The sequence below is a fragment of the Calonectris borealis genome, chromosome 1 (assembly GCF_964195595.1).
Source record: "Calonectris borealis chromosome 1, bCalBor7.hap1.2, whole genome shotgun sequence".
Classification (NCBI taxonomy): Eukaryota; Metazoa; Chordata; class Aves; order Procellariiformes; family Procellariidae; genus Calonectris; species Calonectris borealis.
The window spans coordinates 128,032,953-128,059,138 of NC_134312.1; the positions used below are offsets into that span (position 1 = coordinate 128,032,953).

General features: G+C 36.5%; 1 protein-coding gene across 2 annotated transcripts in view; it reads left to right on the forward strand.

Moving 5' to 3' along the window:
- DMD (dystrophin) overlaps positions 1–26,186 on the forward strand; it is a 1,244,291-nt gene that overhangs the window by 785,440 nt on the left and 432,665 nt on the right. For both annotated transcript variants that reach the window (XM_075174519.1, XM_075174510.1), the window contains exon 45: positions 15,831–16,006. In XM_075174519.1, coding sequence (XP_075030620.1) covers positions 15,831–16,006 — 176 coding nt within the window. The remainder of the gene's footprint in view (positions 1–15,830; positions 16,007–26,186) is intronic.

Consider the following 26,186-nt stretch of genomic DNA (forward strand, 5'->3'; position numbering starts at 1 on the left):
AAAATGGTAACAACACTGTCCTTGGTCTAGGATAGTTTTCTGAAATCCTGTTTTATATTTATAGATCTGTTTCTTATCATGCTCTGCTTCTAGGGTTCAAAACACTTCACTTGAAACACTTTCTTTTTTGTCTGACTTAAGTTTCTAATGGAGATCATGTATACTGAGAAAAACAGTATTTTAAGCACAATATCTGTCTAAAGGAATTGTGTTGTCTAGTGTCTCTCCAGTATCTTGAAGAGTGTACATTATTTACAAAATCTGTGTTCTCTTTTAAAATTTCTTTGTGTTATGCATGTTATCACTGACAACCCTTCTGGGAAGTATCCTCCTGCTGTTATTCCTGTGTGATTATTTACCTGGACAAATAGATATCTTCCTGATTCAGCACTGGAAGAATGAATTATGTAAGTTCAGTCTCTGCAGATTTTCTATGGACTAACACATTACTTTTGACTAGTATCAGGAACTGGGAAAGTTTAAAACAAACAAACAAAAAAAACCCACAAAAAAAACCCCAACCCCCCCCCCCAAAAAAAAAAAACAAAAACCCAAACAACAAAATTGCTGTTTGTCATCATTTGTACTTCATGTAATTCTCTTTAGTTCTATAGTCTTCAGAAAACAAGGAGTCTGGAATAAGGAAGAGTGGGGGCCTCATTCATCTGGAAGCTGTGACTAAATCATATCTTAACTTTTATTCTGTCTTGTGAATGTCCAGTTTCACATAAAATAAACTGTGCAGGACCTAAGTGAATTCAGACTCTTCTCCTCTCCATTTGCAGGTAACTCTTTCTTTTCTCACCAGAACTCACTGCAGCTTTCTTCCTATCAGAGGATTGATGCTATGTTCGTAAGACATTTTCATATTAAGGAGAGTGGAGTTTGACAATCAGCAGTGTTGTCCTTAATTGGGAAGTAATCAAGATTTAGAGCATATCTATCACGCAAAGTGAAACACCTGGGATGCTTCAAGACTAGCTGTTATAGAAACAAGTATATGCTTAGGACATTCCCAAGCGTTATGGCATGTAAAACAACAACAAAGAAAATCTCAGTGTAGGGTTTTGGCAATAACAATAGATTTAGTTTTGCTTTTAATTATATCCTTTGTTTCCTTTTCTGTCTGGTCACTGGGACGATGCATTTTAGTTGTTGTGATGGGCTGGTATTTATCCTGGCTTCCTATCTGTCTTTATGCAAAGAGATATTATTTACATCTCTTTCATGTTATTTGCTGTTTTCTAATACAGCGATTAATTAAAACACTTTAATTTCACTCAAGGATATGTATATGAGAACCACAGATTTAATAATTATGATGCTTTAAGCATTTTCAGATGGCAGCTTCCTAACAATGTTCTATTTTGAGACTATAACTCCTGGCAGACTCAAAGTGGGAGATTTCTGTACAAAAAAACTTCCTTAGCTCTCCTGGAAAGTGGAGAGCAGGCAAGCCACGAAGAAGTGGCGTGTGAACCTTAGGTGAGCTCTTTTCCTGCATGCCTCCCAAAAGTACAAGCCTCATGCATAGATGAGTACCTCCGGCCTCTCCGAGCACAGAGCGAGGGTCGGAGTTCGGCTGTAAGCGCTCCCCCCCCGTCCTGGTTTTTCTGGCACTGCTGAACTGGGAGGACTTGGAGGGATTTTTCAGCCTGTTTTCACATGTAAATAGAGCTTATGAAATTTCACTGTCTGTCTTCAGTCTATCTATCTTTCATAGCATGGTCTGTAATGATTTTTGAATTCACTGTTCAACTTTAATGAAATCGGAAGCAGAGGTAGAGATTCCCAAATAATTAAGTTCCTACAAGCCTTAGACTATCAGTAGCTGGGTAGGACATGACTCAGTGCTGGCATTGAGGGAGAGAGAGAGAAGCAGAGGTCAAAAGTTAAATGTTTCCTTTCTTAGCAACCCAGAAGCTCAGAAGTGAATGAATCTTGCTCCACAGACTCTCACGTACTTACTCTGCCTTGCCTAATGAGAGAGAGGGAAGAGCTGGAGCTGTTGTAGTGGGAGGGACGGGAGATGTAGAGGACAAGGAGAGCAAAAGACCGCATTAGGTCCGTTCTTAGAGAATGATTTGTTGGGGTTTTTTTTCCTGCCTTCCCTATAGCAGTTTAGTGTAGATGAGGTAGTCTGCAGGACAGGTGGGCAGTTGTATAGGTAGCGCGTTTCCAGTCGTTGCGAGGTGTCTCACACAGACCCTTGTTCTGCGCATGGGTTCCTGGTGAGTCATGGTGGAGGTCTTCCCTGAGGAGCTGAAGAGTGGAGGAGGGGTTCTTAGTTTGGGTGTAGCGATAGGATCTATTCCTTACGCTTCCAATCTTGCACGAGAGTAAAGCACTAACATTTCAAATAAGAGACTGAAGGAGAAATGTGCGGCTGTTGGCATGCATACATTGGGCTTTTAAATAAGGAAATAATATGAATTATTGCCAGGTGGACCTCTCTGAACTCTTTTTAAGAGCTATCAAACTGAACCCCATATTTGATTTTCTGTTCTATGCCTGGAAAAATTGTTTATCGTGGTGATTTCTTTAAGGCATTCATACCTAATCCTGTAGCTGTTAGTGATTCTGCAGAAAAACAGAAATAGAGAAGTGGATTTTATATTGAAACAAGTATTTTGCTATTTTATGATAAGGTTAGTATTTCATGGCCAGCCTTCTGCAGAAGCTATGTGTGTATTAGGTATGAAGTGTCATGGTAGATTGAAGAAAAATACTTTTTTTTTTTAATGTTAAAAATGACCATGAAGCAGAATTATGTGCAGTTAGAGAAATGGCTTGGTCGAAATTATTCAGGAAACTGTATACACTTCATTCTGCCCAAAATATTTGAGGAATATGCTAAGTACAGTTTGATCTATTCTCATTTTTTAAGGAACAAAATCAGTTTTGAAGGCTGCAAAGAGCATCTGATTTAAGTTGTTTCTCCTGTTTCCTAGTGATTTATTAAACTATTATCAATATTTAGTTTTATCTAACTTCTTAAATGGGGTTTTAGTGATTTGTTGACTGACTTTGAGAAATTCTGTAGATCTTTTGCCCTTCAGTAGAAATCAATATATTAATTTTGAAGAAATTCTTCTGCCTTTGATAACCTTTTTCTCCTGCTATGAGACTTGCTGCAATACAGAAAATAACTTTATTGGTTCTATTAAAATTTTTGGTAAATTTCTAGTATAGTATTATTTCTGGTGACATTTTTGTGTGTTTATTCTTATTGTATTATATTTAGTATGGATACAAAATAAGTAGACAAAATCATTTGTGTATGTGGACTGATTTTTAAAATAATTTTGGGAGACACTGTTATGCACTAGAAGACAGGACTCCTTTTTTTGTGGTAAAACTTACTTTTCACTTGGAGTTCTTTGAAGGGGTGAACTGAGGGTTTCTAGATGTTCCAGTTCTTTGATGGGATGTAATGTGGTCTTGTAATCTTATGATTATAAAACATAATAGTTTAAACCATCTAAGATCAGATCGTCACTAAAAAAAAAAAAAAGAATTATTTATTTGAAAATGGAGTATTTATTTAAAGCAAAATGAAATATGCTGATTGAAACTATGTTCCAGCAGAGAAATTCAGTGTAAAATTTAAGTGTAGAAATTTGTGAATAAAAACAAGGAAACTCCACAAAATTCCCTAAATAAAAACAATCTTTTTAGGTAAAACACAATGGTTTTCCTGTGTGTAGCAGCTTGCAGATAAAATTAGAAGGTAGTGATCAATATTATCTTTCTATTATTATAACACTGTTACAAACTGTATTCACGCTTATTAAAATAATCTTATGAATGTAGTGTTGGCATATTGCTTTCATTCTCAGATGATAACACAGTGATTGGATGTCATCATAATGAGCTATAAATGGCAGTGGTTTAATTCTGCCTCAACTTTTCTAAACATGGAAAACTGTACTTATGACTATGTTTAAACATTAAAATTTTAGAAACTTGGAAGTTAGCAGATGTTATACATCATCCTTAGAAAGTGAAAAGGAGTCTGATTTTTACTTAATGTCTTCCCCATGCAATGTTACTTGATAGAAGCACAGTGTGATTTCCCCCCCCACCCCCCCCAGCTTCCCCAAAGCTGCTTTCCTGGGACGTTGTTCAGAGTATTGCCGAGTGCCCTCAGCATCCATGAGTCAGGGAACACGTTAAACAACTTATAGTTTCACGCTTCTGCTTCATACGTTTGTATGGGTCAGGTCTCCAGTAAACCACCGTAACCTTATTAAATATTTCAGTAACGGAAAAAAGGTAAACAAGGTCTTTTTTTTTGTTTGCGTTTATAACAAGTCTATAAAATAGTGACACATCTTCAGAAAGAGAAGTAATGTTTCCTGAATTACTCTTCAGGCCGAGTTTTTTTCCTTCCTGTCTCCCCATCCTTAGCCTGGCATTCCTCTGTTCTCAACACACATTTCTCTCAGATTTGATACAGCTATTTCGATATTACCTCTGGTTGAAGGGGTGAGAAGAGCCAGACTGAAGTTAATCGTTGTCCAGCAGAGCGTACTGAGTGGCCATAAAAGTTACCACAGCTGATTTGATTTTAGTGGAATCATTTCCTGTTGATAAAGTGCTTGATGTATTGCTTTGTTACAAAAAAAACCCTAATTAATTTATTTTTATTTCTAAGCCTTGATGTTTAAAATTCAGCCTGCTTCTCTTCACCTGAAGGACCAGGATGTCAAGACCATGTTTTCCACTGAAAGGAAATTTTCCAATAAACATATTGTTTTGTATGTTGAAAATTGCAGTGCTGTACTGAGAAAAACATGTTAGCATTAAATATGCAATGAACATCAGTTCCTGAAAGTCTTATTATGTTTACAATATCAACTACTTTGAAGCAAGCTGATGAATTTAGCAATCAGAAATGAAATTATGGGAATATGTAAATCAGATATCCCTTGAGTAGCAATGCTGGCATGCTTAGGAAAGCATTTGAATTAATAAAAGATCAGACCCCAAATGCTATAATTATGCTCTGAAGAGGGAACAAGATGGATACACGGCAAAGTCTATTTAGAAACTGAAGAAAACAGAGTGCAGCAGGGGTAGAGAATCACCCCAGTGGTTGTTGTAGGGAGTAAAGCCGGACTCCTCAAGTTAACCTGACTCAATCGGGACAGAAAGCCTCTCCTCCGACAGCGCTAAAAGAGCTAAAGCAACAGCTCTGAGGAAGCCAGAGGTGGTGGGATATGAAAGGCAGAGGAAGGACCGGCAAAACCAAAACAGAGGAAGAGTGAGGACGACACGATAGCTGCTTACAAACGGGTTGGTTTGTCCTCTGTCCCTCGCCGCTGACACTCTCCCACCAGTTAGTATTGCTCAGAGGCTTGGGGCAAACGCTACCTTAATGGTGGCAGGAGGAGGAGGAGAAGCACAGGGTGGACAATTAATTCTGCCAAAGGCTGCCAAAATCCTCCGGTAAATGATTTGGTGGGGATTTTTGGGTCTGTCTTAAGGTCAAGGCGGTTGACCTTATGCTATATTACGCTTTTAGGGCAAGGCAGGGAAATAACTCTGTTGCTATAACATTTTTCCTCTTCTGTTTGAAAAATGAGTTTTTCTGCTGGTTTATTTTGTTCTGTTTTTAACCAAATTGAAGTTTCAGGCAATATTTGAGTTTTGCCTGCGTTATGTCACTGAACCAGGACCTGTGGTTTGTTCAGATGTTATTGTAATAGAAGGCCATAATGCAACGATGTATAACAGGTAAATTGTTAAGTGAGGCTGTACATGGTACCTATTACCATTTTCCGTGCTTTGCACTGGAAGCTGTCTGTATGTCAAGAGCTGCAAGCCTAAACCGACTCATCCTCTTGCCTATCACAGTAATTCTCCACAACTGGGAAGACACTTTTGCCGGCTACATTTATTCCTTTATGACTTGCTACAGTTGCAGTCAAGTCAGGGTACACTGACCACCAGTCCAAATCTTTTTGCCATTATTTTTTCTTATAAACAGGCACGACATGATTAGTGGTGGGTTTTTCTGTCTTGTCTGGTATGTGACTGATTTTGTGCAGTTTCCATAGAATAAAAAAGTATCCAGAAACATTTCTCATGCCTGTCAAAAAGCATTTTTTAATATTAATGATGTAGAACAAATATGCACGAATTTTCTGACTGAAAAAATCTATATACTATTTTAACTTGCTTTAAAATGAAGTGTAAATGATGTGGATGAAACTCAGAAAGTGAGGGTTATATAAATAGTCTCCCAAATACTTGAAAGGGGCAATATCTGCAGTAGTTTGTCTTAAAGGGAGGCTGTAAGTGACCAGCACTGGAGAGTCAATATATATAGCTTGTTCCAGTATTTCCAGTCTGCTACTTTTACGTAATGGGTAGTTTTTTTCACAGCCAGAGGCACTGACAAATGACAATCTAGTAATTTCAAAAGACAGGTGTCACATGTAACAGCTTCAATATCACGATTGAAATGCAAACAGGATGCTGAGGCACATGTATTTATTCCAGTGCTGCTGAGTTAAAGACTAGGAGTGGTACTTTCAAGGTATAGATTCCGTAGGAAAGCAAATAGAAATTTTCTAGTTTTTGAAACACAGGAGGTATATAGGACATAACTTGGCTTATGCAAGGGTATGGATATTTCTGTAAAAATCAGGAAAAGCTGTGAAATCATAAAAGTGTAATAACTGTCTGCTTTTAATTTAAGAAAAATCAATTGATTTAAATATGGCAGAAAAATGAAGAACTGTGTTCACATTGAGTTGGAATAAAATAACTTCTTTATCTAAAAAAGCTGGCCTGATATTAAGGTAATTCTGTCAGTGTTACTGATGTCCTTGAAAACTTAAGAATAGGCTATGTTTGAAAAAACTAGGCCATGCGGTTATTTTTAATATACCGGGACCTATTATGTGAGTAGTTTGGTTTGTGGTAGCTGGAAAGACATTGAAGGTGGAGGATGCAGATTTTCTTATCATTGATGATGTTTGCTCAGTTATAGCTTTGCAGAGCAGGTAAAATATCAAAATGTTGTAAATATCAGAAATTGCAAATTAAACATGGTATCAAATCAGGCCATAGTCCCAACTTAGTACTATTACATGTGGAGGTAAATAGAAAAGTTCCTTGATAGAGGCTTGTTTTTACATTTTGGTGCTACATCAATATGGAAATTAATATATTTCAGTGGCATACACGTGTGCTACAAAATCAGTGAGTACGTTTTTGGACTTACAGTTCAATTTTATGTATTTAACCTGAAGCATTATAGTTAGTATGCAGTAGCAATGGAATTTTTGCACAAAAAAAAAGTCTCTTCTTTCTCCCTGCAGTATTTCTAAATCGGTTCTAAAATTAAATTGAATTAATATACCAATAAGAAGCAACTGTGTAATTTGGGTTAGAAACACAAAATAGACCTCTGGTCATGCACTTTACAATTTAGTACAGAAATTATTTTCATCACAATTTCATGTCAAATTAGAAAGGGACGTGAAATGCAAATTTAAAGGAATATGGCCCATTTCAACAACTATGTCTCACTGGAAATAACGGGAAAGAGATGTGCTTTTTTTTTCTTTATTAATCTCCTGGTGAATATCTTTATAAAATCACAAGGAGTTAGATGATAGCAAAGTGTCAACATTTGAAGACAATACTGTTTATCTAAATAATCTTTAGTAAAATGACTAAATTGCCAAGGTCAGCTCTCATCTGAACCAATAATATATCTCTTTTTCAATGCTTCTAAGGCCCAGAGAGTGCTTTGTAACTTTTTGTCCAGGCAAGGTTAAAGGAAAGCAAAGATAAAAATGTAATGCACAGATATTTGGAACCTCTTTGGGCAGGGGTAGGAGGCAGCTTTTAGAACTGCAGTTACTCAGCTGTTGCTTTCAGAAGGTTTTCAAGAGCCAATATTAAGTTATTCTAAACTCCAAGTTGGATCATTCTGAGGAGCAAGGAAATTGAGTCTAAGTTGATTGATGTCTTCAAAATAGGTTCATCGCAGTCGGTATACGTGAGGGAAAATTTCAGTTTGCAAGCCTTGACTTCCCCTTTCCTTTCTTACCCCTGTGGATTTAAAGGTATGAGAAACTTCTATTAGAGGAAAAGACAAATTCAGGTTAACTTATTTTTATTACAGTGAACAGGGAACCAGACAAAACTTTTGCTTGATCTTCTCATAAACCAGATAGGTTGTCACCTTCATGAAATTCATAGTAACAAGTCCTACCGGGTGATACCTGCCTCTCAAGAGCTAATTATGAAAGAAAATACAGTAAGTATTAGTAAGAAGAACTGGAGATGCATTTGGAGTTATAGTTGATAGCAGCACAAGCAGCAGTGACGAGAACCTGGAATTACTGTAGCTGAAGTGTGAAATTACTGTAGCTGAAATGTGAAAGTATAGTAGACTACTGCTTCTTGAAGGATGGCAGGCTAGACTGAAGAATTGGTATAGGTGAAATACAGGAATTTCAGCCTTTATGCCTTGTTTTGTAAAGAACGAATTTGTCGTCATTTCTGCAAGGAAGAGGCACGATCAAAGGATAAAGACATTAAAGCTTTCAAACAAATCTGGGACTCTTTCTGATTAGAAGCTTTTAGCAGAATATGAGAAGTTATATATCTCCATTTAATTTGTTAAAATGTACAGTTGTGGAGTTGCATTGTACCTACATTTCTTTGTGTACAATAGCAGTCATGGACAGTCAGCAATGCATCTGGGGCAACAGTGGACCTTGTGTTTTTCTAATGAAACAGCATCAAAATATGGAAAACATAAATAATATACAAAGCAGAATGGAATAGTAGTTTCCTAAGGCTCTCCAACCAAGTAGTTTGCATACCAAATCAAGCAAAATTTTAATATTCTTTATAAACTATTTATATAAACTGTTGTTTACACCACAAATAATTCTATTAACAATGTCAGTCAAATAAAGTGAGAATTAAATATCCTCATTATTTTACAGTATTTATTGTTTACTCAGAAAACAGGTCTGCAGCAATTTTCCTTTTGTTTCTCATGTACAGTTGATGTACAAACCTGACAAAACTGAGAAAATGCTCCCTGTTCTGCTTTAGGTAGAATCTTCCCAGAGCCTACTGTCAACTGTTTCAAATGCTGCTCTTTTCACACAGTTGATAATAATTCCTATAATTTATGCTAAGAAGAAAACACTTTGCTTTAAATTATTGTCAACTCCTTAGCAAACATTGCCTTCAATCTTTTACTGTTTTTTCACCTCTTCCATCTCCATCAGCTGCCCTGAGATTTCATAATTCATAGTAATAACACAATAACAAACATAATACACACATAATTATGAAGATTGCATAGCTGCTTATAACAAAACAGCTAGGAAACAACACATACTTTTTGTTTATTCTTTTAATCCTAACGAAGTGCCCGTAATGTGTCTCCAGATTAAATCAACGTGATTTAACTGCCCGGAAAATTAATTTCTTCCTTATTTCTAATAGAATCTTGAACAGAGGTGCATACTCTTAATGGATAAATTCATTCTGGTAACCAAATGCTAGCAAATTGTATTGGGGATAGTTTTCCACCAAATGTTTTCACAGTTCTCTGATTTATATTGGTGCATCTGGGTAGACACTCTTATGTCAACCTTATGCTTTTATGCAATTTAAGGTAGAAGAGAGATTTATGCAAATGACTGAAGAATAGCACATTAATGTCAAATTCAAGACTACAGATTTCCAAAAGTGGTGCAGAGTACCTTTACGTGCTTTTAGGATCTGTAGCTTACCCTAAATTAAGGAAAGGCAATACAATATTTTTTTCTTAAAACATTTTGTGTCAGCTAGTGCCTCTGACAGAAATTAGCTTGTTTGTGGTATTTCTTCATGTTGCTACAGGGTTTTTCCATAACGATAAATTATTGTTAAGCACATTTGTCTACTACAATGAAAAGAGGAAAGTGCTGGTAAGATTGCTCATAGAATAGTTTCTGATTAAGTTTAACAGTAAAATGCTATTTCATTCAATGACAAGCAGAAATGAGATTGCAGAAAGAGTTGCATAATACATGTACAAGTTAACTAAGAAATAGCAAATAAAGTCAAAGAAATGCCATTCTGGTACTCTCTTAAGTAAGTGGGTAGGGACTCTGATGGATGTTTAATTTACATAATACAGGAAAAGCAATCAAACTGGTTTACTTCAAATCACCATCCACTGAAATATTTTTCTTTTTTACTGTTTTAATTAGTACCAGGAATCTGTCTGAACCAATAATTTATCTTTTTGTCATATTGCCTGGTCAGTTGGCAGGAGCATTATGATAGGCATCAGGAAAAAAAGGTGGCAACTAGGGATGTGATGGTGTAACGTATTTTGTCTGAAACTGGTTGGTAAATTGTTTAATCAATTATATAAGTTACTTCTCTTTGTCTACAAAAAGTTTAATTATAGTTTCTCAGGAAAAAATAACAGAAAGTATAACAAACTTCATGATATTGATAATGGTAGATTAAGTAAATGCGTAGTATTATTATAACAACATAGATACTGAAATGTTAATAAGTGTCCATTGGGAAAAAAAAAACCAAACCCAACACAAAAACCTCCTGATGTTTCAAATAAAAAAATTCTATAAAACTGAAGTACCATAACTTTTTGTAATTACATATTGTTTATGCAGTAGATAAAATTGTTTGATGTAGGATTGGATTTGACAAAATAGCTTTTTGTCAATTTTATTTGTTCTTGGCAAAATAAGCTTACTGGCAGCTGTCTAAACCAAGAAGAAGGCACAGTCAGGGCTTTAAAAAGAGAATCAAATGTCAGTGAGGAACCATTGTGGTAAGCATATTGTTCACATTAATTTTGTTAGTTAGGTAAATACTGTGATTGAATCAACAGGGATACATCACTGCATTTCAAATACATGTGTTACAAGGTGATTCACAAAGAATCAGCCTGCTCCACGCAAAGTACAGACATCTTCAGGTATCCAAAACTGTTATCTACTGGACCTTGATACATAAAAGTGTCTCTAAAGTCCATGTATACAGTTTTGTAGAATTTGTGCAGTGAAATTCTTAGATGTCAGTAAACTGAGCATCATTGTGTGTCCTGTTAACAACCTGACTTCAAGGCACACACCGATCGTCCATATTCAGGAGAAAGTTCCTTTGGCTCCTGAACGATGCAGTTTCATAAACTTAAATGTAGTACGGAAAGTAGATGAAAAGAAAAAGAGCGGTATAATAGTGAAAGCAAACTTCCATGGGCCAAAGTCCATAAGCACAAGGATGGCAACCCCCAGAAGACAAAACACTTCTCTTTGTAGTGATGTGCAGCAAGCTTGTGAATAGGACCAGCCCTAGGATCTTCAATATTGCATTTTTTTATTGATCTTTAGTTGTAGTCAGGGGAAAGCAAGCCACAGGACTGACTGGGAGAGGGTGAAAAAGAAAAAAAAGAACGAGAAATAAAATGGCAACAAATAGTAAAACCACTGAATAATTCAACTGAAAAGAATAAAAGGAAAAGCAACATGGGAAGGAAATTAAAAAAAAAGAGGAGAGGGAAGACAGAAATGTATTTTAGGGTTAGATATTCTTGTTCTCTCTTCCTGTTAGGGGATTCCCACCTCATATTTAGGGTATGAACTGAAAGCCATTGCCAAGATGATACTAGGAATGCCTGTAGATTTAGGGTCTCTCAGACCTTTAATTTTCTTAGAAAAGCAACATATGACGTAATTGGAAAGTATTTTCTAAAGGATAACGGTGTTACTAACAACTTTGTCACAAGCAGTTGTGATTTGTTTATTAATATTCACTATACTGCATAATTACCTCAAGAACAGCATTACAAATCACATAACTGCTAATACCGATGCGGAAACCTCTGAATGTTTGGAGGTACAACTGATATAGTGTTCTGCATACATTTGGGGGGGTCAGAAGTAATGCTGAAAGTGTCACCTTAAGAAATTCCTTTGGGAATTTGTCTTTCCACTTTTTCTTTCCCTTTTATGTTTGGTTCAAAAAATACCATAAAGCAGCTGCTCTTGTGTTGTCACTAAGCAGCTGCTTCTAGGACCAGAAAGTACAAGTGAGAACAAAAATGAAAACCAATAGTGAACTAGGCCAGAGTTTTCAAGATGATTATGGGCTGAGTCCCCTGCTATTGCAGAAACAGCCCTACTGACTTTGGTGAGGATTTTCCCCTGTGTTTACCCTATATTTCTTTTTTGCTTCTATTCCACTTGGAAGTTTCCTGAAAGAGTGTGCATAATTTCTCATTTTAGGTAAACCTTGGAAAATAAAAAAAAATTAGTTGAAGCAAAGAAGCATCATATGAATGTCTTGGCAGTTTTAAGTTGTTATACTAAATTAGTTGAGGTTGTTATCAAAGTGTAAACCACCTGTATGAGAGGTAGAAGTCCTTTAATACACAGTTTTTGCAATTTTTAGTCTAAGAGAATATTTAAACCTTACTTTAACGATATGTCATTCCTTGCTTACTTATGCTTGGGAATCACAAGAAAGAAGAATTGAAGTGATGGGTATTTATATTATCATCTGCTTTTTTTAGTAGCTAAAAATGCAACATTTTGAAAATACAAAGTACATAGAAGTATCTGCAATCCACTCAAAATTGTGATTAGCTCTGTGTGTATGAATATGATCAGGTCTTGTCTTTTCTGAGTTGTTTTATTTGTAATATTATATAAACATCTCATTTTTAATTAAGTTTGTTTGCTCACTCTGTTCATAAAGTGATTAGAAACTGTATAATTGCAAGTATAAGTATCTTGGATGGCCACCTGAGTAAGCTGGGAATCCAGAGGGCGACGTGCCCTTTCGCTTTGGCATTTCTATATGAAGGGGTGAAATGTCAAGTGAAACTACAAGAAGCAGATTCAGTGTCAATATTCCTTCTGTAGCACCACAAACTGTAAGGCCATGGGAGGCCACCTCTTGTAGGCTCCCAGCACCTTGCCCTCATGCAGGTGTGTGGCAAGGATAGAGGGGGAATGAATAGGGAACTATAGCTGTTTGACAAGTTTTAGATACTGAATGTAAGTTGTGAAAAACATCTTTGTGGTTCATAGTTCCGGGATGAAACATGACTTTCAGCAAACCAGTTTAAAACACTTTTGTCCACTTTATACAAAAATACTTTTTTAAAAAAAAAAGTGCTGTGCTTTGTGCAGTACCCAGTATCAAGAAAAATCTGCTTTTTCTTAGGCTGTCAAATCTAGACAAACTTCATCAGCATATGTGTTTCCGTTTAATCATGTAAAAAGTGTCAAATACATAGACTACTTGGAAAAAAAAAATCTCAAATTGGGTTCTTCATGGTGATCTGAAATCCAGATGGCCAGAAGCCTTCTCTCATGTTCTGGTGGAAGTTCACACTTCTCTTTCCTACGCACCCTGTGTGAGGTTCCCGTTTCAGCATTAGGGATCGTAAGTTCAAAGACCATCTCCCCCACTGAGCTATTTTCTTTTTTTACTTTGTAAGTAAAACCTATTGCATAATATGCCACAGGATAAATTAGAAAATTTCTTTGGTTAATTTTGTATCAGTTGAAATAAGTGTGGAAATCATATAATATTTGCTGGGTTTTGTGGTTTTTTTGGTTTTGGTTTGGTTTGCTTTTGGGTTTTTTTTGTTTGTTTGGTTGGTTTGGTTTTGTTTGTTTTGTTGGTTTTGTTGTGTTTGGTTTGGTTTTGGTTTTGGTTTTTTTTGGTATATGCTGGGGGAGGGAGAAAAACTAATTTAAGATGCTGTGAATGCAGGAGAAGGGCTCAGAGTATTTAAATGGGCTTTTAATTAACATTTCACTTTATGATAGTATACTGACTGGTGATTATTTCTGTCATTTAGAAAAGCTGGTGCAGAGATAACCTCTAATTTCTACAAATTTTAATTCTAAAAACTTTGGAGTTCAGGAAGTAGAATTTCCCTTCTTTGTTGTCCTTGCCTTGATCTCCTATTCCAAATGAACGGTCCTGCTGCGTATAAGTAGAAGCTTTGTTCTAAGTTATTTTTTCTGTAAGTGGTATGGATCTTAAGTTCGTACAGGTGCATGCAATAGCGCAATTGTTTCAGGCCCCTCACTGGAAATAAGCCACTTATTGTGATATATTTTTCCTCAGATTGTACATCTTATTGTTATGACTTATCTGTGTAATGCTTCCTACTGCATAATGCAAAGGCTCTAGTGCTAAAATCAATGTGAAATACAGTGAATGTGTACAAAACATTCATTTTAAGCTGGGCATTACAAAACTGAGGTGTGTACTAGAAAGACCAATAACTTTTCAGCCTTGCAATAATGGAGAATATTTGCGTTTACGCAAAGTACCTGCCCGTTACTGCTCTTTATTCCTAATAGTGAATCATGTACCTGAAAATAACAGCCAGAGGTTGGACCAGGTATTATTGTACTAATGTGCACCATAGAAAGACAAGAAAATCTGATACTTCAGAGTAAGAGGCTTTTCTGGGTCTTTTCTGGGTCTTCAAAGATCTTGCCGTTTCTGCTACAATGGTACCTTAAAATCTTACATGTTCCACAGGCAAAGCAAAGTGTGCTGGGACACTTGGGGCCAGCAGGGTGCTTGATGCGACGTGACTGGACTATTGTAGCTTGCTAGGATCCAGCAGAACAAGTTTTCTCATCCACTTGCTCTGTAATTTATATTACACGCTTAGACAGAGAAAACAAGCATATAATGTTGTTCCAGACTACGATATGCTAAAATATTTGGTTTCTTCCAGAAAAGGTAGATTCAGCATTTTACTTGAAAGCCCTTGTATGTAGATAGGATAGACACACTTCCTGAGACTGTGAAACCTATCGTAAGTATGAATCCTACAGTGCAGATTGTTGAAGTTATTTCAGTTTCTGTTTATTTTAGCAGTAAACTGTTGAAAATGATTTTACACTTCCCTGCTTGTACATTTTGAGGAATTCAAGGAAAAAAATACTCATGCTCTACTGATGATTAAAAATATGAAAAGATTTATTTCTTTCTTTATAAATATGAACTTTCTTAAACAGGCATACAGTGTTAAAATCTAAGCTACAGATTCAGAACTGTGTTGTTTTTAAACATGAGGTAAGGTGGCTACAGGTATGATAGCTTTTTAATGATAAAAGGTGTAGGAAATGTATCCCGATGCATTTAGTAAAACTTGAAAAATGGTCCATCTTGGTTATCTTTTGGTAGTTTTTAATTTTGTTGTGTAAGTAGAAACAATGTAAGTAATACTTTTCCTTAGAAATGTAGTTCCCCCCAACCATGCCAAAAAAAAAAAAAAAACAAAACCAAACCCCCAAAAAACCCATGAGGGAATGCATTATCAGGCTTCTTCCAACTGGAGACAAATGTGTTCTTTAATGGAATCAGGAGAAGTACTTCAAACAGCCTTTGCTTCCTCAGCATCGCTTGCTTGTGTTGATAGCTAATAGGAACTCCAAACACTGTGCACTTTAAATTTTACAATGCTTTGTAGGCTATTAAATAAACATGGCATACACCTTTGGGGGTGTAGAAGTAAATTTGTTCACAAATTTTACTTATTAATTGATCTGCAGAATATTACTGTAATGATCTCTAGCAGGCAAGAATTCAGGAGGGGAAAAAAGAGATGCACTGAAAGGTACTTGTTACAAAAACATGAGATGTCTTTCTGTCTACTAGCCTTTGGATTTTTCATTTGCAATTCAGAGGAGAGTAAAACTTTCACCTTTTTCCATCTGGCCAGTATGTGATGAAGCATTTTGTTTCATGCTTGACATTTTTATGAATACGTGTATGTGTTGGGTATTTTGCAGGAGCTTCAGGATGGCATTGGACGACAGCAAACTGTTGTCAAAACATTAAACGTAACTGGTGAAGAGATTATTGAGCAGTCGTCAACAGCAGATGCTAAGGTGCTGAAGGAACAACTGGAAAGTTTGAATACCCGGTGGCAGGAGATCTGCAGACAGCTGGTAGAGAAAAAAAAGAGGTAGGTTAAAAGAGAGCAAAAATATTGTGAAATTATTTTTAATTATTTTAGATTTACTTCTGGCTTAAACGTTCAAAAAAGCTTTCAACTTCTGGAGTTTTCATATTCATAACGAATTAGCAGTAATTAAATTTCAGATCCACTATCATTTGTTTAATTCTTCTTTTCTACCTACTCCTGTCAGTGACCACCACTCCCTTCCATACTCCACATTTTTATAATTCCATTCCTAACGTTTAAAAAAAACCAAACAAGCATACATTATTGATTAAAAGAAGAATAGACTGGAGCTTGATTTACAGAATTTACAGTTGATTTATCACCTTTCTATTTGATAGTATGTCATTAAAATATATCTCCGTAGTACTAATAATATCTTAGCTTAATTGTTACAGTTAATCCTAATCTAATTCACTTCTTATCATTAATGCCTTAACATCTGCGTTTCATAGATTGGATAAAAAGAATGGATTGGTTAATTTAATGTTGTTTATAATAACTTTCAGATCAATTTGTTTTTCTCATGCAGTCACGGGAAGCTAGAACATTTGAGTTACAGATAATACAAAAATGGTTTGACTTCTTTAAAAAGAGAATTTCCAACTGAAAAAAAAAGAAATATTTTTATTGCTGTTTATACGATGTTTATAAAAGCATATGTTCTTAACCTAGATGCTAGGCCTAAACTGATATGTCATTCTGCTTTAAAATACAGTCACTGGTAGAGCTTTCTTCATGCATGTTTTTTAAAACCCAGAATATTCTTTATAGAGGTACATTAATGAGTGCTAGGGATGCACTAGAGGAACTAGTAGTGCAACTGTTTTTTGTTACTTCTGATGTGTCATGTACCATTTTTTGGTTTCAAGCCGTGGGGGGCAAAAGCTGTGAAAATGTTCTCTGGAGTAGTAAGGGAGTGTCCTGAAAGGTTATTATTGAGTTTCATGATTCAAGTTTCACTTGGAACATGTTAAAAGAAGGAGATGCAACAAGTAAGCTACAGCTGTCAGAAGCTACAGCCGTGCTTTAAATATTTCTTTCTGCTCTATTTCCAGGTGTTGATGGTAATGCTACTTGTTACACAAGGGAGTCCTTGGCCTTTATTTATCACACTAAAAGCTGTTCTTTTGTACAGTGGAAACCCATCTGTGTTTCCAAGCCTTAACTTGTTATGTAAGTGCTAACACTTACAAAACAATAACACATCATTTTAATAGCCCTGTAAGCTGCTTCGGCAACACAGAAGAAAGAGATTGGTGGTTGAGCTTTGTCTGAGAATATGAAATATGTTCCAGTTCTGGTAAAGGCTGGTATTGTGCTTTCTTTCATTTATCAATAGAAATGTGTATCTGAATGCTGTTTTGGCTCAAGGCTAACTACTGTTAGCAGTATGTGGACTTTCTTGGCAAATTCTATATTTTAAGGAAGCCTAGGATCTGTTAAATGGGAATAATACAGTTATGTTCCCGAGATGGAGGTTCTTAAATAAACACTTGCACACACATTCCTCCTTTAGGTCTGTTTGGTTTGTTGACCGGTTGGTTTGTTTCCCTCTGGAATGATAGTTTGTGTAATTTCGAGGACAATGATTGCAGAGACCTCGGTTAGTGAACTCTGCATGAATAAATGCATTGCTCTAGCAGGAATACAGATAGTGTTGTGTTAAACCGATATAAATGCTTTTGATGTACTGTAGTGAGAGCCATGTGCATCAGGACGGAGGAGTTTGCTGTTCTATTCATTGCCCCGTTTTCCTGGCTGTGTCAGAGTCAGGGAATGCTTTTTGCTCCCAGATCTTGGAAACAGATCCTACCCTCAGTCTAACTGCTGCCTCCCAGTGCATGCTTTTTCTTCTTTCCTTCATCTTTTCACATTCTCAGACTGGATTTTCAAAGGAAAGAAACCTAGTTGACAGGAATATGTGGTGTGTTGTAGCTAGGTCTCAATTACTGATGATCCTCGGCATGAAAAGACCGTAGGCTTATCTGCTGCACAATCTTCATATAGCCTTGGTGTCGTGGGATTTTCATGTCTCTTATGCTTTGGCATCTTTTAGTTGTTCGTAAGGTGTTCTAATTTGGTTTGGGGTACCGTCAGTTCTCTCTTTTTAGGACTTGAAACCCATGTCACCCAAAGTGCCTTAATTTTTCATTAAGAACAAAGCATGTGGCAAATAAGAAAAGTTGAAGGAAGTGACCCCTACTTGCGGTCCAAAAGAGCTAATACAGTCACAGCATTGTCCATTGCATATGTTTGTATTATGGCAAATTTATTTAACTATCTCAGTATAATATAAATTATAATAGATCTGGGTGAATTAAAATATTTTGACTCTCCTTTTCCAGAATACTTTTAATAGACTATTTTCCAAACAAACTTCTAAGCCAGTATGCTTGTATTATGGATCACTTAAGTTTTAATATTCTTTTAATATTTCTCTGTCTTTCCTAAAAACTAAAATGATCACGGTTAAAAGAATTTTATGATTATGAAAGGGATGCTAAGATTTTTGTTTAAGTCAATTTTGAGAATGAGAAAATGGAGCCACATTTTAAAACCATAATGGAAGAAAGTGAAGCTGAAGGGAGAGCAGACTGGGTAAAATACATTTTCATTTAATAATTTCAAAGAAAAAGAAAATAAATATTAACATTTAGAATCTTCTACAAATCAGAAAAGAAAACTGATTCTAAATTTTTTAATGGATTTTGTGTTTTATTCTTTGTAATCAATACATTGTGCTCTGCTTTCAAAGGTGATTCTCAGTAGCTCAAACAGAAGAGTAGTGATCAGTTGAAATTTTGGTTTCTATAAAATTTTTTGGCTCAGCAGATCTCAAGATAAAGGAAGTGGGAAGAAATTAACAATTGAATGGATTCAAGTGCCGGGTCCTGCACTTGGGTCACAACAACCCCATGCAACGCTACAGCCTTGGGGAAGAGTGGCTGGAAAGCTGCCCACAGGAAAAGGACCTGGGGGTGCTAGGTTGACAGCCGGCTGAACATGAGCCAGCAGTGTGCTCAGGTGGCCAAGAAGGCCAACGGCATCCTGGCCTGTATCAGAAATAGTGTGGCCAGCAGGAGTAGGGAAGTGATCGTGCCCCTGTACTCGGCACTGGTGAGGCCGCACCTGGAATACTGTGTTCAGTTTTGGGCCCCTCACTACAAGAAGGACATGGAGGTGCTGGAGCGTGTCCAGAGAAGGGCAACGAAGCTGGTGAAGGGTCTGGAGCACAAGCCTTATGAGGAGCGTCTGAGGGAACTGGGACTGTTTAACCTGGAGAAGAGGAGGCTGAGGGGAGACCTCATCGCGCTCTACAACTACCTGAAAGGAGGTTGTAGCGACGTGGGGGTTGGTCTCTTCTCCCAAGGAACAAGCGATAGGACGAGAGGAAATGGCCTCAAGTTGCGCCAAGGGAGGCTTAGATTGGACATTAGGAAAAAATTTCTTTACTGAAAGAGTGGTCAGGCCTTGGAACAGGCTGCCCAGGGAAGTGGTGGAGTCCCCATCCCTGGAAGTATTTAAAAGACGTGTAGATGAGGCACTTAGGGACATGGTTTAGTGGGCATGGTGGTGTTGAGTTGACGGTTGGACTGGATGGTCTTAGAGGTCTTTTCCAAACTTTATGACTCTATGATTCTATGATTCAATAAGAAATGAAATCTCACAGTGATTTAAAATTCAAGTGTAATGTTGCTAAACATTATTTAAATGGCAAGGAGATTTTATATACTGTAAAGTCTATTTTGTTATTGCTTACCAAGATGGAAGAAATTGATTTTGATAATCCTGCACAGGTTACAGATGGGGCATAGACACTCCATTTTGGGCATATTTCTCAAGCCAAATTCAAACATAGTCATCAGTTAGAAGGAGGGAGAGGGGGAAAGGTTACAGAAGTAACAGAAGCCAACATAGATATTTTTGTAAGGTGCATGAATGTGAGAATTTAATTGGAGACAGCAGGTGTATGGTGACATTTCCAAGGATGCCCATGACCTTAAGCTCTCTCAGGTAGTGGGAAACTCCAAAACTGAGCAGATGGGCAACAAGTGGCAGATGATCTTCATCATAAACAACTGTAAGGTAATGAATATTTTAGAGAAACAGTCTATACTATGCTTACAAGATGCTGAGCTTGCAAATGGCAAGAAAGTGATCCTGGCATTATCACTGACAGCGTTTGCAGGCTCTGGAGAGGCAGCCAAAAAAGCCGTAAAATTTTAGACAGCATCAGTAATGGCATTGAGAACAAAACAGAAGAAGTGTTGTTTTGCTGCCATCGAACGTTGTGGCATGCTCATGTTGAGTACTGTGTGCAGATCTGCTCTCTGCATGTCAAAGGGTATGATGGATTTACAGAACACATAGATGGAGGAAGGCAGCTAAAATGAGCCAGGGTTTGGAGTGGCTGCGTTGTGAGGAGAGACTAAGAAGCTGGGGATCTTCAATCTGGAGAGAAGTCTCAGGAGGGATGTGACTGAGGTTTACAAAATTGAAGTGATGGGTAAACTGCATGTGGAACAACACATTCCTCACCTAATTCCTCAATACCAGAAGTAAAGGGTACTTGTTGAAACTGTAAGAGATAGTAAAATAAATTTAAAAATTACTTTTTTACATTATGTTTTCTGAATGTCTGAGGTTTGCTGGCCACAGAAGGTTGTGGAGGAAAATATTATGACTCAGCCCTATAAAAATCCTTAATCTAATGACAGTGGATTCTAGGCAAGTATGAGGTGAACGGACTAAAGAAAGTGGCCAGTCTTTTGTGCTCCCCTTAATTACCATCTCCTGTTAGCAATGTTCTGACACACTCGGGCATTTTTCATGTTCTGATGCACTGATTATATTTCTGGGTGGGTGGCAATTCTACAGAATTTGTCAGCTTTCCTGAGGATGCGCTGTTAAATGGTCTACTATTTATTCTGTATGAGAATGTAATATTATCACTGCATTGATAAAGAACACTGTAAATTCAAAATATTTCCTGTAACCATCATGAACCTTGTGGTTGGTTGACTTGAAAACAGAAGGTTGATACATGATATAATTCTGAGAGTTTTCAACATGTTAATCCAGTTTTTATAAATAATTCGGAATAAATATTAAACGCCCTGCATAATAAGAACTGTAAAACAGATCAAACCCATGAAATTCTATAAATAACTGAAACTGATCATGGGTTCACTAGACACTAATATTAATCGTAGTGGTAGTCTGACAGATTTAATGAATGAGAATTATTTGGGCCATAAAAGAACAACTTAATTAATAACAGACAAGAAAACAAACAAAATCTCAAAACAATTTGAGGAACCTGTACAGCTCTTCAGTAAGAAGAAGCTGTTTTTTAAGTTTTGAAAGGTCAAATGCTGATGCCAGGCAAAGCACAGATTTAAAATTGGCTTTGAATCTCCTTTCTTTGGTACTGAAGATCAAGAGGTTATGCTTGAGCTAGGTTTGTGTAGGATGTTATCTTTCATTTGCCTTTATCAAAGAGTTTCAAAGCTGTAGAAATTTGAATTGTGTTTAATGTTTCTGTATCTTGCAGTTTAATCCATCCAGCTAAGAATTAGGTGAGAATGTAATTTTAGCACAGCTAGTCATTTTATCTTACTGCAAACTTTGGAATAGACCAGACAGTTGAATAAAGTGAGACTTGATTGAAAGTCTGATACACCGATGGTTAGCAAATTGGGAATTCAATTGAGTTTTTGTTAGCATTTTGCTGCAAACAGCATGTTTTGGAGAAGTTTGGGTTTGTATTCTGGAACAGTGTTACTCAAACTGAAAGGGAGACTTTGGAGACTGGGGGAAGTTGCAACGGCCCCTTGAATAGATGCTCCTAACCCCAGACAAAAGAGGGGGAAAAAGGCTGTCTGCTTCTTCCTCTTCATACTCCGGCAATCATTTTGAATACAAAATCTTCTAAACTGCACCATCAGAAGATCTCTTTGCCTTTTTGTCCCCTGAGATGCATCAGGCCATATTTGCTGTGCGTGTCTGTGCTGAGTCAAGCCGCTGGGATGAATTAAGGAGGCAGCGGCTTGCCATCAGGGCAGTTGTGTGCACCCAAGTGCCTGGGTGGTGGCAAGCCCCAGGGCTGCGGTGGCAGTGTGGTGCTCCGCCTTCGCTCCCGCTGCAGGAACCCATGGACCAGGCAGAGCTCGTCAAGGGGATATATATCAGGAGGAGAAGCAACATCTCATGTAGGAGCGTGGTAAGGTGAAGGATCATAAATGAGGTTGTCAAGAGGCTTGTAACAGTGGTGCTGGCTCGTTTTTGTATTTTCCATCTTTTTCTTGTGTAATTTTTGAAAAAAGATGCCCAGGAATTAGATTCCTTCGCTGTTTCAGAAGTAATCAGTTTGGGTTTTTTTATTCATCACAATCTGACATTTGTTAAAATGGGGTTCTGCTGAATGGAAGAGAATTTTTCATTATTTTAGCTGCAAATACATTTGCACTTTTAATGAGCTTGAACCTGCAGACTGTCTGTTCAGATCTCTACTCAAGCGAGTTTGAAGTAATTATGGAAAAAATGACAGAACAAAGACTGTTTACCAGAATACTTTCCAATACTTTTCTGAATATAAAACCACAAGCTTTCTGTTCTAAATAAAAAATAATTGTTATAAACATACTTTTAACTATTTTTCATACCTTATCTTCATTATTCTTTTTTTGCCGTAACACACTAGCTACCAGTGATTGGTTTCCTTCACCTGAACACTCAGTATATTGAAGGCTGTGATTAGCTTCTCATTGCAATTTAAAAGCTGGTTTAGGATGAAGAGATTTCATGACAGTTAAGTCAATAAATATATTTTTTCTTTCCAACATGAAATTAGTTACATATTGAATTTTCTGAATTTTCTTTTGTTGACTGTTCAGATTTCTAACAGTAAATCACCAGAAAAGAATCACTCTGCTATAAATTTGCATTGGGTTTACAAGTGGTGTAGCTAAACTTCTTACTGTTTAGTATTTACATCTGTCTTTTCTAAAGTTTCTGTGATATTTTTGATTTCAATTATTTTATTTAAAGTTCCTTACCGAAATGAACCATATTTGCACATTCTTTACTGAAAGAATGAAAATTCATTCTCTCTTAGTAAATATTTTCTCTAAATTGTCAAGTTACTATTTTGGTGGCTTCTTAAATTCTCAGTAACAGCTACTGAATGCACTGATTCCTAATCTTAGAAATACCATAAATACAAAACCAACAGCTGAAAGTTAAAAAAATAAAAAGGCACCAAAACATTATTGGAAGTGCAAGTGGCAATATGAGTCACAAGTGCAGATCTGTCCTACTCCTGTGATTCCATATTTTCTATCTCTAGCTGATACCTCCCAAATAAGTCCAACATCACTTGTGTGCAGTTACAAGCTGTAAACATCTGATGTGTTTCACAAACTATTTACGGGTTGCTATGGTATTGGTATCACGTTGTTGACTATGGAGAAAATACATGAGCTGCAATATGCATTTCATATGGTTTCTAGAAACTGTAAACGAAAATATAAGCTTACTTGAAATGGGCCATGAATATTTATGTAATAGTTAACCATTACAACTAAGGATTAATGATAGTTAAAAAAAAAAAATCTATCCATAAAATTTGTTATTGATTCAGTTTAATACTGTTAGGAAATATTAATGTACAAAATGTTACTAGGAAAAATAATTCTTTTAATTAATTTAATTTACTACTTGATATTAAATACTGCATATTAATACATTCGCTTCCAGAAGTATAATGTATATAAAATTCATATAAACAGCTGTGCAGTCAGAATAGTTGACCAAGGGGCCTGATGAATTTAGATATACAAACAGAAAGCTGCCGTGTTTTAATACGGAAAACACAAAGTAATGTGCCTGAGAACAGCAGTCATGTAGAAGACCAAAAGTCACATATGAAATTCTGTACTTCTGTGCGATAGTTTGAGAATTTTCCATCAAACAAGATGGGTTACATTTCAGGGCTAATGAAATAAATACTTTGCCAACAGAGAAGCAGTTCAAAAGCTCTTAGGAAACTCAGGCTGGTTTAAAAGGATAAGGCAGTAGTTTTCCAGTTTCCAGTTTGTTTAGGCTCGGATTTGGAAGCCCATACTCCCTTAATAACAATTTACTGTTAATTTGCCATTGCCGCCATGAATTACACGTATCTGTTGTTCCAAATGTAATTACGGTGATAGAAATAAGCTTGTTCAAAAGGTGCAATCAGTCATTGAGTTAAAACTTTTTATTTGATTAACTGGTTCAGCTAATATAGAGAGTGCTTTATTTTAGTAACTTGCATAATATGATACATGTCATGCAGGATGTTATTTATAATAGAAGTAATGTTCTAGCAGGCCAAGAACAAATTGTAAAATAAATTACGAAGTGCACCTGCAGCTCCTGTTAATTGCAATGGGCCTTTTAATTACTACACTACATACTGTTCCTGACTAGGATAAGGAAGTAGATCTTTATGGAACATTATTTTTTTGACTGAATTCTGAAACCCTTCTGTGCACATATATATAAAGTAAACATCTCTAAAAGAATTCCTGCAAAGGCTTAGGTTGAAAACATCCCACATTGCTCAGATAATGAAACTCAATGCTACTGATCAACGTTTAAATTAGTCATCAAAGTAAAAATCTTTCCTTCGTGACTAGGAAAAGTTTTAAATGTTTTAAGGGTTGCAGTTGAATTCATAAGGATGATAAAACTGACAGTGTACTTAATATGAAAATAGCCAATTGCTATATCTGCTAGGAGACAAGAAATCTTTTTGATTTCTCATTCAAAATACTCATGTGTGCTCTCAGGTGAATTGAGTTGAATGCTCTGCCTTTTCTGTGCTAGAATTAACAGATTTAAAGTTGCATCTTTCTCAGGTTTATCCTTAGGGTACCATCACATAATGCCTCCACTGAGCTATGCGCTTTACAAATGAGTAGAAGTGATAGGAAACCAAAAAGGTAAATCTGTGGCTGAGAGCTTAGGTTCTGGGGAGTCTGGTCAGGTTGAGGAACAGAGGTTTTATTGTGCAGTTTATGGCGTAGCGCTGGATGACTGATTCCCGGACTTCCATGTCATCGGGGCGGAGGGGGATGCTGCCTCAGAAAGATTTGAAGTTGTGCTTCTGCTTTTAAGATTACAGGGAGCTAGTTTTTCTTCATTTTTATAGTTACAGATCTCAGCATAGATTAGCATCTGCTTCAGTTTCACAAAAATAAATGTTTTGATTAGCTGGTTTTAGATAAAATCTATTTTGGCTTAAGAAGAGCATTTGACCTCTCAAGTACATATACACTTCTCAGTGAAGAGCACTGTAATAAATGTGATGCTGTAAGGTTGGTCCTTCTCTGCGTGTCCTGTACAACCAAAATGGGTAAGTCGGTATGCATCAGGAAGGTCCAGAATTTCTGGCTGCATAACAGTACTTTTGTGTGTTGAAGATATACTTTCTCTTGGTAAGATGATGAGTCAATTTTAGAGTGAAAGTTGTTATTGGACATTCAGTAGAGCAGTTGTCAGGTGTTTTTTACTGATGCCTATTCAACTATACAAAACATGTTGGGAGTCACTGTCACGTTCCTACTGCCTTTATCATCTACAACACCAACTATTTATAGACCCGTTTTGATAGAGGCCTCTGATGCAATATTTTCTGGCTTTGAAGCACTTTTGAAACATAAAAATTACATTACATAGCAATGATTGCATGAGCTTTGCTTATGGCTTTACAGTATCAACAATTCTGCAGTAGATTTTTTGACTAAACAGTTTATGCTATTTAATAGCATTGAGTGCCTGTTTCTAAAAGAATCACAATTATTATCTTTCCTGTAGATCACCCTGAATTTTGAGTCTATGATTAGGTGTGATTTTCATATTTTGGATCATGAAATCTTACCTTCATTGGTCCTTTTCTTTGACTTTTTGGTATTATAACTCAATTCACCAGACAATAAATCTAGCTGATTAATTAACTGGTAAGAATCTCCATCTAGTAGGCTTTCCTGTTCTTCTCTCCTCAGAGCAAATCAATGTTACCTTCATGAAAAATCAGCAGCCGTTGGCCAAAAGGCTGTGGTCAAACATTAAAGTGGGTTAAATTCAGCTACCTAGTTGATCTAATAATTATTCTTTATAATAAATTGCAATTAAAATA